The sequence below is a fragment of the Vulpes lagopus genome, chromosome 8 (genome assembly GCF_018345385.1).
Source record: "Vulpes lagopus strain Blue_001 chromosome 8, ASM1834538v1, whole genome shotgun sequence".
NCBI classification, from domain to species: Eukaryota; Metazoa; Chordata; class Mammalia; order Carnivora; family Canidae; genus Vulpes; species Vulpes lagopus.
This window is the reverse complement of record NC_054831.1, coordinates 55,696,430-55,710,204: the sequence shown is the minus strand read 5'-3', so window position 1 is coordinate 55,710,204 and position 13,775 is coordinate 55,696,430. Positions and strand designations below refer to the sequence as shown.

General features: G+C 37.8%; 1 protein-coding gene across 5 annotated transcripts in view; it reads right to left on the bottom strand.

Annotated features, from left to right (window-relative positions):
- MPP7 (membrane palmitoylated protein 7) overlaps positions 1–13,775 on the bottom strand; it is a 307,829-nt gene that overhangs the window by 94,262 nt on the left and 199,792 nt on the right. For all 5 annotated transcript variants that reach the window (XM_041767665.1, XM_041767662.1, XM_041767666.1 and 2 more), the window contains one exon: positions 12,054–12,185. In XM_041767665.1, the coding sequence (XP_041623599.1) occupies positions 12,054–12,185 (132 nt within the window). The remainder of the gene's footprint in view (positions 1–12,053; positions 12,186–13,775) is intronic.

Genomic DNA, 13,775 nt, shown 5'->3' with positions numbered 1-13,775 from the left:
TTTTATTCTTTTAAATGAGATCGTTTTCTTATTTCCTCTTTCTGATAATTCATTATTCATGTGTAGAAATGCCATAGATTTATGTTATGTTGATTTTGTATCCTCCTACTTTACTGAATCCATTTATCAGTTCTAACAGTTTTGGTGTAATCTTTAGGATTGTCTATATATAATATGGTACCAACTGCAAGGAGTGACAATTTTAGTTCTTCCGTCCTTGAATGCCTTCTATTACTTTTTCTTGCTTCATTGCTATGGCTAAGACATCTAATACTGTGTTGAATTAACAGTGGCAAGATGTGTAATCCTCTTCTTGTTTCTGATCTTAGAGGAAAAACTGTCAGGTTTTTACCATTGGGTATATTAGGTGTGGGTCTGTCATATATGTCTTTTATCTTTACTCACCTTGCTGAGTTTGGATCATATAAATGCATGTTGAATCTTGTCAAATGATTTTTCTGCATCTATTAAGATCATATGGTTTTTATCCTTAATTTTGTTAATGTGCTATGACATGTTGATTAATCTATGGGCACTAAACCACCACTTGGATCTCTGGACTAAAACCCACTTGATCATGGCTTATGATCCATTTAATGTATTATTGAATTCAGTTTGTTAGTATTTTGTTGAGAATTTTTTCATCAGTGTCGTCAATGATATTGGCCTGTAACTTTCTGTGTATATGTGGTATTCTTGTCTGGTTTTGGTATCAGGATAATGTTTCAAAAATAATAAAGTGCTCCCTCCCCTTTAACTTTCTCTAACAGTTTTTAAACAGTATGCATTAAATCTTTAAATGCTTGATAAAATTCATTTGTGAAGCCCCTTAGACTTTTGTTGGGAAATTCTAATTATTATTCAATATCCTTGCTAGTAATTAGTCTACTTAGATTTTTTTTTTCTTTATGACTTGGTCTTGGAAAATTGTATGTTTCTAGGAATTCATCCATTTCCTCTAGATTGTCCCATTGGTTGGTGTATAATTGTTCATAGTCTCATGATTCTTTGTATTTCTGTGGTGTCAGTTGTAACTTCTCTTTCATTTCTGATTTTACTTGAATCCTCTTTTTCTTGATGAGTCTAGCTAAAGGTTTGTCAGATGCTTTATCTCTTCAGAGAAATAGCTCTTAGTTTCATTGACCTTTTCCATTGTTTTGTCTCTTTCCTTTATATCTGCTCTGGTCTTTATTATTTCTTTCCATCTACTAACTTTGGGCTTCCTTTTTGTGTCAAATTAGATTATTTTTACTTGAGGGAGGCCTGTAATGCTATGAATTTCCCTTTTAGAATCACGTTTGCTGATTTCAAAATTTTTGGTTTGTGGCGTTCCTATTTTCATTTCTATCCCCAGGTACTTTTTAATTCCTTCTTTGATTTCTTCAATGACCCACTGATTGTTCAGTAGCATGTTGTTTGATCTCCATATTTGGGAGGGTTTCCCAATTTTCTTCTTGTATTTGATTTCTGGTTTTATACCATTGTGGGTGGAGAAGATGCTTGATATTTCATCTTCTTGAATTTATTGAGACTAGTTTTGTGGCCCAACATTGTCTATCATGGAGAATGTTCCATGAGCACTTGAGAAGAATGTGTATTCTGTTCTTTTTGGATGGAATATTCTGCACATATCTATTAAGTCTAACTGGTAAATGTACTGTTCAAAGCCACTATTTGCTCATGGACTTTCTGTTTGGATGATGCATCCACTGATGGAGTGTTAAAGTCCCCAACTATTATATTTCTGTCAATTTCTCCCTTTAGGTCAATAACATTTGCTTTATATATCTTGGGTCTCTATATTTGGTGCACATATATTTATAAAGGGTATGTCTTCTAGTTAGATTAACCCTTTTCATTACATAATGCCTTTTTTGTTTATTACTATAGTTTTGTTTTAAAGTCTACTTTGTCTGCTATTAAGTATAGCTGCTAGAGCTTTTTGTTTCCATTTGCAAAGAATATATTTCTCCATTCTTTCACTTTCAGTTTAGGTATGTCTTTACTTCAGAAGTGAGTTTCTTACAGGGAGCATATAGACATGTCTTCTCTTTTTTATGCATTCAACCTCTCTGTCTTTTGACTGAAATATGGAGTTCATTTAAAGTAGCTATTGATAGATACATACTTACTGCCATTTTGTTAATTGTTTTCTGGCTGTTTTCATAGTTCCTGTCTATTCTTCTTTTCCCTCTCTTCACTTCTGGTTCAATGCCTTCCTTTTATATTGTTTAGATTCCTTTCTTCATTTTCTTTTGTGTATTTTGTATAAATTTGCATTATGGTTATTATGGTCACTTATAATTTCCTATTGTAGGTCTGTTTGAGTTGATAGCATCTTAAGCTGCACATAGTCCAAAACTTTACATTTTTCCTTTCTGCCTTTCACGTTTTATATTTATGTCACACTTTACATCTTTTTATTTTGTGCTTCCATTAACTGATTTTAGTTAATTTTACTATTTTTGTATTTTGACCTTCACACTTGCCATATTAGCAACTGATCCACTACCTTTACCATATACTGACCTTTTCCAGCGACATTTTTACTTCCATATACTTTCGTAGTATTTAGTGCCATTTCTTTTTCAGTTTAGAAAAGTCCTTTTAACATTCCTTACAGAGCCAGCTTAATTATGATGAACCACTTCTGCTTTTGCTTAAATCTGTAAAACTTTTAACGTCTCCTTCAAATCTGAATACTAAACTTAGTGATAGAGACTTCTAGGGTAGAAGTTTTCGCCTTTCAGCACTTTGAATATGTCATGCCACTCTTCTCTAGCCTGCAAAGTTTCTACTGAAAAATCTGCTGATAGCCTTATGGGGTTTCCCTGGATATAGTAAGTTGTTCTTCTCTTCCAACTTTTAAGATTCTCTCTTTTACCATTTTAATTATAATGTGTCCTCCTATGGATCACTTTGGGTTCTTATCTGAACTATCTGGCCTTTATAGACCTGTAGGTCTATTTTCTTGTCTTAATTTAGAAAAGTTTTCAGCTATTATTTCTTCAAACAAGTTTTCTGGCCCTGTCTATCTTGTATTTGGACCCCTATAAGAGAATATTATTCCACTTGATGTTGATCCAAAGCTTCCTTAAATTATTTTCAATTTTTTTTCATTCTTTTTTCTTTTTGCTGCTTTGGGAGACTTCTACTGCTTTTTCTTCCAGCTTGCTGATCTGATCTTTGGCTTCATCCTGTTGAGCTGCTCTAGTGTATTTTCCAGTTCAATTACTGTGTTGTTCAGTTTGGTACCTTGTGTTTGAAATTTTGTTGTATTTCTCTTTGTTGAGGATCCCATTGTGTTGATCCAATCTTCTTCTGAGTTCAGTGAGCATCCTTATGACATTACCTTGAATTCTTTTTTTTTTTTTTTTACCTTGAATTCTTTATCAGATACACTGCTTATCTCCATTTCATCAATGTCATTTTCTAATGATTTCTCCTGTTTTGTTTGGAACATTTTCCTCTATCTTCTCATTTTGCTTGATTCTCTGTGTTTGTTTCATGTTTGCTTGATTTCTCTATGTATTAGGTAAATCAATCACATCTCCAAATATTGAAGGAGTGACCTTTCAAAGGAGATGTCATATGACCTAGGAACTTAATCCTCTCTGGCCAGAGCTAGGTACTCAAGAAGCATCCTCTGTATAGGATGCATTAACCTGTTTGCTATTGGCAGAGCTATGTCTGCAATGCAGTGTGTATAGGGCTAGTGCCCAGCCTGGCTGTAACACACCTCTGTACTGAGCACTACAAGGCTGCACTGTGGCAAAGGGGTGGGCAGGGCTGTTGGGATGCACAGTTACAGTGTGGGGGTTGGCAGGACTCTCAGCTGGGGACATCCACATGTCTAGCAGATTACAGGAACAGTACCCAAATGATTCCTACTCCCTCACCAACTTTAACAAAGTAAATAAGGTCACAAATATGGATCTGCCAATGTCTCCATCCCTGAGGAAAGTTCTAAAAGTTTCCTGCCTCTCTGGTAAGCACCAGAGATTTGTAAGTGGGTCTCTTTCACATATGGTCTAGGTGCTTTTAAATTGGGAGTTTTTGTGCTAGGTTTCTGGGTGAGTGAGTCTGTACATGAGCTTAGGAGCAAGTTCTTCATTTCTTAGAGTTCTATGTTTTTCCTGAATATAATCTCCAGTTTGTTGTGTTTACTGCAGGTCCTGTTGACTTATTCTGTGATTCAGAGAAGTTGACAAATGTTTATTGAGAACCTACTCTACCACATTCTGTTCTAAGAGCTTGTAATACATTGGTGAAACCAACTAAGCATCTCTGGCTGCTCATGGAGCTGACATCTAACAAGGGAGAAGGACAAAAAACAAAGATGAAATAATAGATATACATAGGTTAGACGGTGTTATACTATATGTTGGCAAATTGAATTTAAATAAATGATTTAAAAAATAAAAAAATGATAATAAACAACATAATATTTAATTTAATTTTTTTTAAAAAAAGAAGAAGGTGGTGGTAAACACTATGGTTATGAGAGAGGGCAGGGGGAGAAAGATCAAGAGTGCCAGAGCAGGTAAAAGAAAGATAATGTCAAGATGCAGGCCTCAATGAGAAGATGACATTTGAGTAAAGAAATATTAAAAAGGACACGAAGGAGGGGATGGCTGGGTGGCTCAGTTGATTAAATGTCTGACTCTTGATTTGGGCTCAGGTCATGATCTCAGGGTTGTGAGATGGAGCCCTATGGGGATCCTTGCTCCATGTGGAGTCTACTTGAGAGTTTCTTGCTCCCTCTTTCTCTCTCTCTGCTCCTCCCACTTCCCTCTCTCTTTAAAAAAAAAAAGGGTGGGGGAGATGAAGGAGAAATAGCACATAGGTGCTCAGATGAGGTTATGAATGGAATGATCAAGGAAGAGAAAAAAAGCTATTGTGGCTGAAGTGAAGTAAAAGGAGAGAAGTAGGAGGTGAGGTCAGATGGTTAACAGAGAGCCAGATCATGTAGGTCATTGTGAGAGCTCTGGACTTTATTCTGAAAGAAACAAGGAGAAGCTGAACAGCAGAAATGCTACACTCTAACAGGTTTACTCCACCTACTATGTTAAGGGTGAAGGAATGTAAGAGCCAAAGGAGGAAACAGGCTGGAGGTTGTTAAAATACTCCAGGGTACCGATGAAGGAAGCTTGGATCTGACTGGCAGAAGGAGAAATGATGAATAGTCCAGCTATATTATTGGTAGAGCCTAAAGGATCTCCCAGTAGACTGGAAATGGGACATGAAAGAAGAAAGGTATCAAAGACTGATTCTGACTTTTGGCTGAGCAATTAGGAAGATGGGATTGTAATCAACTAAGAGGAGGTATCCTAGAAGGCATATGGATTCGAGGACAAACATCAGTTTACTTTTGGACATGTGAAGACAGAGATGTCCACTGGACATTTAAATGGAGATATCAAGTACACAGATGGACATACACATTTAAAGTTCAGAAAAAAAGTTCTGGAGGAAAAATAGACCTGGGAATTACTGACACACAGAAGATTTTTAAAGCCATGGGCTGGATGAAATCATTTCTAGAATGTATAGATAAAGAAGAGCACTCCAGCACTGAAGGGTTACTCTGTTATACATAGAAACCTTGAAACAGAAGTGCTTGCTAGCTGCTGACTCTACCTATCCCTGGAGGGTGAGATATGTATCCTGAGAAATAATCTCTCACTTTCTACATTATACTAGCACTTGACTCAATTTTCGATTCCTTCATTCTTGAGGATTATTATGTCCATATTCCTTTCCATGCCCCTATTATCACAGTTCTTTGAGGTATTTCTAGTGGAAGATCCTTGCATGAAAATAAGATCAAAACTCAATAAAATAGAGTGCATTACATGCCATATCATACAAAAGTCTATAGTCCTATGATACACATGGCAAAGGCAAAACGAATAAAACTAAAAATAAATTTTTTTTTTTTCATGGACCAATCTGAGATATTTATTTAAGCCATCTCCTGCCATAAGCAAAAGGATGGAGGATCAGTATACTGGTCATCAAAGTAAGGAAGGTGAGCTTAAGGTCCCATATACTTTTCTGGTCCGTGTGCAGTCATGGTCCAAACCAGTCCTGTGGTCTCCACTGGGTGGTGGTCCAGGTTCTGTTTATTCATCTTCATAGCTGGTTGGAAGTGGATTCACGTGAGAGTTATGGAATAGAGTATGATTACCATCCCCCCAGGGAAAGGGCTTGGACCTGATGCGGAGATGGGGGTAGATGATGAACTCAGGTCTCTCGTGCTCTCCGTGATGCGACTTCAGGAAGACATTCAGCATGCTCACTCCCACGCCAGGGAGCGCTACGAAGTAGGTGAGGGCCTTCCACATGCGAGCTGAGCCCTCCTCGCTGTGGGCGCCGCTCAACATGGACCGCCCCAGCTGTGCCCCGGATCGGCACAAAATTCTGTAACTGTCCTGCAGCCTCCTGTGTCTTACTGTGTGTCAGTAATTCCCAGGTCTATTTTTCCTCCAGAACTTTTTTTCTGAACTTTAAATGTGTATGTCCATCTGTGTACTTTTAAATATTTATATGTTTTCTTATTTAGTTATTTTACATTTATTTTATGTGACTTTTGAAAGGGGGGGGGGGACACAAGCAGTGGGAGAAGCAGAGGGACTACTCCATGCTCTGCAAGTAGCTCAATGGGGGCTCTATCTCATGACCCTGAGATCATGACCTGAGCCAAAATCAAGAATGAGATGGTCAAGTGACTGAGTCACCTAGGCACCCTGCTATTCTGTATGATTTTGACAAAACAGAGAGTATAGAGAATTTCAGGTTAGATTGAAAAGTTAAAATTCTGGTTAAATTTGTCTTGGTACTACTGCAAAATGGTTTATAAAGAAGGATTGCAGAGACCAGGCTATCCTGTAGGCTGTCCTACACAAAAACTGCATTGCTTACAATAATGCCAATATTCTAAGACCTCCTCCTTAAACTGGTAGCACAGGTGATTTCAGTTGAATCTTTGAAATCAAAGTGGTTTCAAGTATTGTCTACCAAACAATTGCATCAAGTATATTGGAGACATTTTTAAAAATATAGTTTCCCAGGCCCCACCTCCACCTGAAACTTACTGATGCAGAATTTCTGGGGGACAGAGACTATGAAGTCTGCATTTTAAGTAAGCACCTCTGGTAATTCTCAGAATACCATAGTTTGAGCACCACAGTTCTAAAAGAAACAAGAGGGTATCCCTGGGTGGCTCAGCAGTTTAGCGCCTGCCTTCGGCCCCGGGCATGATCCTGGAGTCCTGGCAGTCCACGTCAGGTTCCTTGCATGGAGCCTGCTTCTCCCTCTTCCTGCGTTTCTGCCTCTCTGTCTCTTGTGAATAAATAAAATCTTAAAAAAAAAAAAAAAAAAATGAAAAAAATAAAAGAAACAAGAAGGACAACCCATGCCAGAAACTGAAAATCGGGATCATAATCTACTCACTCACTAATAGAATGTCATTTTCTTAAGATTGCCAAAAAACTATTTATTATTATTTCTGGATAATTAGATACAGATAGAGATTATTCCAAATTCATAGGGAAGGATGACAGCTCTGCTCTGTGCATCCTAACCAGTGTTTTTCCCTCCTTCTCTCAATTCATTCATCCATCCCTCTCCTCAAACAGCCTCTCACCTTCCCACTCAAATACCTACATGATCTGTGTTCACTGCCTCTTTTCCCTAGAAATGGTCCTCTCCTTCAACAACTGTCATCTAGAGCTCCCACCTTGTCATTCTATGTAACATTTACTTAATGCCTGCATATGGCCTAAAAACTGGCAAAGCATTTCAAACACATAATGCTAGCTGATATTCAAAACACTCTTGAAGAAGCATATCTCCTGATTATCTAATAAGGAACCTCAGGCTTATTTCACTGATATTTCACCTCAGTCCAAAAACTAAAATTACATTTTTAAGAGATTTATTTATTTGAGAGTGTGCATGTAAGAGTGGCAGGGGGTGGGGGGCAGAGGGAGAGAAAGTGAATCCTCCAGCTGACTCCTTGCTGAGCATGGAGCCTGCCAAGGAGCTCACCCCAGGACCTAAGACCATGACCTGAGCTGAAATCAATGCTTAACAATGAGCCACCTAGGTACCTCCAAAATTACATTCTTACATAACATTGATAAACTAACACCTTGATTGCTAAATCTTGTGGCATTCCCTCTTGAATCCTTTGCCAAAAATTTACTGACCATCCAATCACTAGAATTTTATTTCAGGGATCCCTGGGTGGCGCAGTGGTTTGGCGCCTGCCTTTGGCCCAGGGCGCGATCCTGGAGACCCGGGATCGAATCCCACATCAGGCTCCCGGTGCATGGAGCCTGCTTCTCCCTCTGCCTATGTCTCTGCCTCTCTCTCTCTCTGTGACTATCATAAATGAATAAAAAAAAAAAATTAAAAAAAAAAAAAAGAATTTTATTTCAGCTTGGCTTCCCTCATCTTAACTATTTGATTCTTACAACCTGGATTCATTCTCCTAAGAATGCCTCAGACTCAACCTTCTCTCAGTTTCTGCTTCTCCTCCTACCCCCTGCTCTTTTGGTGGTTGTGGTTTTTCCAGTAACCTCTCCAAAATGACAAATGACATTTGACAAATGTAAAATGACAAGTTTGCTGAAAATGACTATTTTCTACAGTTCATTTTTTAAACTTTTACTTTTAAATAATGGAGAAACAAAATTGTTTAAATTCATGTAAAAATAGCAAAAAAACAAAGATTATGAATAAAAATGAAATGGAATTAAAAATTTTAAATACCCCACACTTGAAATAAAAATGCTATTAAGTGCAAAATGCTATTTGGCATTATGAAGTTGCCAAATTATACCTTGGTATATGAATTAAGAAACTGATAAAAAAAAAAAAGAAACTGAACAATTGAACAATCCAAGAAATGCTTAAAATAGCACCTGAATACACAAATAATACATATTGGGAGAACATCCTCATGCTTAAGACAAATAATTAATTTTTAAATTTTATTTATTTAGAGTAGGGGGAGGGGCAGAGGGCAAGAGAGAATCTTCAGGAGGCTCCATACTTAGCATGGAGCCCAGGGCACAACCCTAAGATCATGAATTGAGCCAAAATCAAATCAGATGCTCAACCAACTGAACCACTTAGGTTCCCTGAGCGATAATTATTTTTAAACAACTTAAGAATTCAACCAAGTTTAAAATTTATTTGGTTCTATTTCCTAAATTCCTAGCCTCTTCCTAGTACCTGCATAGCCCCGCAGGCTCTACAGAACCATAGGGGCACTTGAAAGTTTTCTTCCCATGCATTTCCTTCTATTCTTGCTAACTGGATAGTTAGCACTTCTCACCACCTACATAACAACATCCTGGGGTATTTGTTCTCCCCCTCTTGCACTGTTTATCTGAAGATTTGCCTGCTCTGACTGAATCTAACATATGCAACTCTCACTCTTATCCTACTTCAGACTCTTGTTTTAAATACACTATGTTATATAAACTTTAAGAAAAGAGGGGTATTTGGGTGTCTCAGTTGGTTAAGCATCTGTCTTCAGCTCAGGTCATGATCCCAGGGTCCTGGGATTGAGACCCAAGTGACTCCCTGTTCAGCGGGAGTCTGTTTCTCCTGCTGCCCCTTCCCCCAAACTTGAGTGTGCTCTGTATCTCAAATAAATATGTAAATAGAATCAACAAACAGGAGAGAAAGAAAAGAGAGCTAACAAAGGATGATGATGTCAACCTTAGGTCTAATTATTTCAGGTGTTACATGCTTACTAGTGAGAGCATGTGATCTATTCAAGAACAAAATATGATAACACAACTTCAGGTTATTTTTGTATACTTCATTCAATTGCTTTTCAAATTGAAACTAATTTATAGAGGGCCAGTTAAAACTTTTTTTCTTTTTTTTTTCTTTTTTTTTTAAATTTTTTTTATTTATTTATGATAGTCACAGAGAGAGAGAGAGAGAGGCAGAGACACAGGCGGAGGGAGAAGCAGGCTCCATGCCCCGTGAGCCCGACGTGGGATTCGATCCCGGGTCTCCAGGATCACGCCCTGGGTCAAAGGCAGGCGCCAAACCGCTGCGCCACCCAGGGATCCCCAGTTAAAACTTTTGAAAACTGTCAATGCAGTGCATACCTAATTTCTTTGACAAATATTTGGAAGATCGGATTTGCTCAGGACAGGCTCGGGACTTAAATGTCGCTGATGGCAGCTTCAACATTAGCTCACCAAACCAACACACCAAAAACTGCTGCCCCTGGGAAAACTGATCAAAGAAATTACTACTGATGAATGACTGAACTCCTCAAGGTGGTCAGCCTTCTGATTACCTAAGAGCCTGAATTTGTCAAAAACAAAACTAAAAAATTATTTCTTATTGTGGGATGTGCAGAAGCCATCAAGCATTAGTTACTTTATGGCAATAGGCTCTGAGATAGATCTTTCCACATCTGAACTATATATACCATCTATCCCTAAGTACGTCACCTCCACAACAAAGACCAAGAGATATTTAGGTTACCAGTACAGATTTCTAACCACAGATGAAAAGCACAAATTTATCATCTACATGAAACAATCTTAGCCAGGAACACAGGGAGCAGTTCCCTTATCTCAAACGCAGATTTACTGGTGTCTTTTTCTAGGTAAGAGTATTCAATGCATTTATCAAGGTACCAAAGTTGCCCTTACACAAACAAAACATGAAAATTACCTAAAAGGTACAAGTTATAAAGACACAATATGGTATAGAAGAAAAAACTAGTATTTGAAGGTAAAAAGCCAAGTTTGGACCTCAGTTTTACCACTCATTAGCTGTGATACCTAGGGAAGTTGCTTCTTTGTCTATCAGTGCCCTAGTCTATCACAGTGGAAAAAATATGTGTACTATGAGGATTAAATATACTGTATGCAAAGTACTTCACCAAGTGCCCAGCATGTATTGCATTATCTACTGCTTTTGCTTTAAGAACAGAAAAGTAACTTAATTAGGAAAAAATGAGCTACAACACATTTAAAATCAACTGCTACACAAAGAAATGTATTTTTCTTCTAAATATAGTTTCATCAAAATATGGATACACACTACACTCGTATCCTATGGCTGTGCAAATGTGCCACACAAATTTAGTGACTTAAAACAACACAAATGTATTATCTTACAGCTTCTGGAGGGAGGAGGGCCAAAATGAGTGTTCTCGGGCTAACATCAAAGTGTCAAGGGGTTGTGCTCCTTCTGGACAATCTAGGGAAGAATGTGATCTGCACTTTTTCCAGTGTCTAGAAATTTCGGGAATTCCTGGGCTCATGGCAACATCACTCCAACCTTTGCTTTAATTATCACATCTCCTTTTGCAACTCTGACTTCCTGCCTCCCCTTTCCACTTCAGTAAAACCCTTGCGATGACACTAGGCTGACCAGATAACTCAGATAATCTTCCCAACTCAAGATTTTTACTGAATCACAAATCCCTTTGCTATTGAAAGTAATATTTCACAGGTTCTGAAGATCAGGACTTGATGTCACTGGGCACTGCAGGGGACATCATTCTGCCCACCATAAACCCTTCAACATAATCTGACATTGTATAAATTCTGGTGCTAAAATAAATGGGTACATATACACTTTGAAATAGCAGACATCTGATTAATCTCTCCTCATTACTTTAAAATAAATCAGCTTCCTAGACAAGCCATAGGCAATTATTTTTAGTTGCACCATTTGATCTTAAATCAGCTGTGACTGGCACATGCCATGCTGTCTTTTATAAATGTCAACATCACATTGTATAAATTGTTGCTATTTATAACCAAGAGAATGTCTGTCATTTTATTTGGCTTTTTTTCTTTTTTCTAAATAATCTTTCTTAGACATGAATGCTCTATTTAAAGTTTGACAACACACACACACACAAATAAAAATTTAAAAAATAAAGTTTGACAACACAGGAAAAGTATGTTTCAAAGAGAGGAATAAACGGTATGTTCCCATCAGATATGGCTTTGTCATGATATCTACTCATACCTAAGCACAAAATGTTGACCCAAACTCACCAGTGGTTCTCTATTTTTGACCAGACGAATGATTTTAACTGAGTCTTCCTCATCATCAATATCATCTGGCATTGGAGGTAATACAGGATCATAATTCTTCTGAGCCACAGTATCATGTACAGAAAGCAAAGCCTTTCAAAATCAAAATTTGGAAAAAAAATTAATCAAATGTAAAATTCCAAGCATATCCAACTATAAAGAAAATCAAATTGGTGTTACAATTTTGACATAGCAAGGCAACTACTTGAAAATGAAGAGCTTAGAAATAGAAGTATAAAAAAGAGCACAAGGCAGCTCTACTTCCCTGCCACACCACCCCATCCCCAAAGCCACTAATGTAGGACAAAAATCAGCATAAAAGTCTTCTCACCTGCATATTCTCTGGTTTATCCTTTTAAGGGTGGCAACTAGGGATGGGGTGGGGGCGGTTATTACTTTTTCTAGGAGGGAGAAAGTGAAGCTATAGGTACATTGTTCGATGAGCCAGTAGAAGTCTAAGAGAACTGTATTTTTCCCTCCCTACTGTTAGCAGAACACACACACACACACACACACACACACAACGAAACGGTGAGCAATATGACTTTCATTTTTTCCTTGATTTTCTCACAATTTCACTTTTTGTGTAATAAGCTAACATGTATATAAAAGAATAAAAGTTTTTCTAGTCATGAATGTCATTGTGGTAAAACTCCACAAACACTGTGATATTGTCATTATAGACCAATGACCAAAAAAACACTCAAACCCTGACATGTCACAACTATTTTAGGAGAGTGCATTTTAGACTTTTAACTACCATGTTGCCTAATCACTACCACCACAGTCCGTAAATTAGTTTAGCCAGAAGCCTAGAAATCATCTTTGAAACCAATCTCTCTGCCACCTTACACTCCCCAACGTGGGTTGTAAGTATATTTAACATTTCTGTATATAAGACAAACAATTTTTCCAAGTGATTGTCCCATTTTTTACCTTTGAGTTATCTCAGGCTGCCCCTTGGGTCCTTACCCAAGGCATATGCATATTAAAAAAAAACTACCAAAAAGGATTAGAGCAGTGGTTATTAGCTGAGAACAATTTTACTGCCCAATAGCCACTTGGCAATGTCTGGAGACAGTTTGGGTAGTCACAGTGTGGAGGATGCTACTGCCATCTAGTGTGTAGAAGCCAAGGATGCTCCTAAACATCTGACAGCATACAGGGCAGTTCCCTGCCCTCCCCATCCCTTCAAACATTTTCCAGCTCCAAAATATCAATAGTCCCAAGTTTCAGAAACTCTGCATTACAGGGAATAATCCCCAAAGATCACACAGGGCAGGAGTGGCTCCTGGTTCCATCAGTCAGAGGGGAAGGCTTGGCATTCACAGGGCATTGAGGACACTTAACAGAGGGATATTGTCTTTATACTGGGAAACACTTAGTCCCAGATTAAACACTGCTAAGATCTCAGCTAACAAAGCTTAAAAGCAAGCCTCTGATGGATCAACATGTTTCCAAGTAATTTAATTATAATAGGGGAAAAAAACCCTAAAGAATATTACCTATAAAAATAAAAAATATCCAGCATCAAACAAAGTAAAACTCATGATGACTGAGAATCAATTACTGACAGGAGTTACTAGACAAAGGAAGACTTAAGAAAATACTGCTCATGAAGAAGACCATAACACCACAGAACTAAACCCTGAAAATTACACAGATGACAGAATTATATAGAAC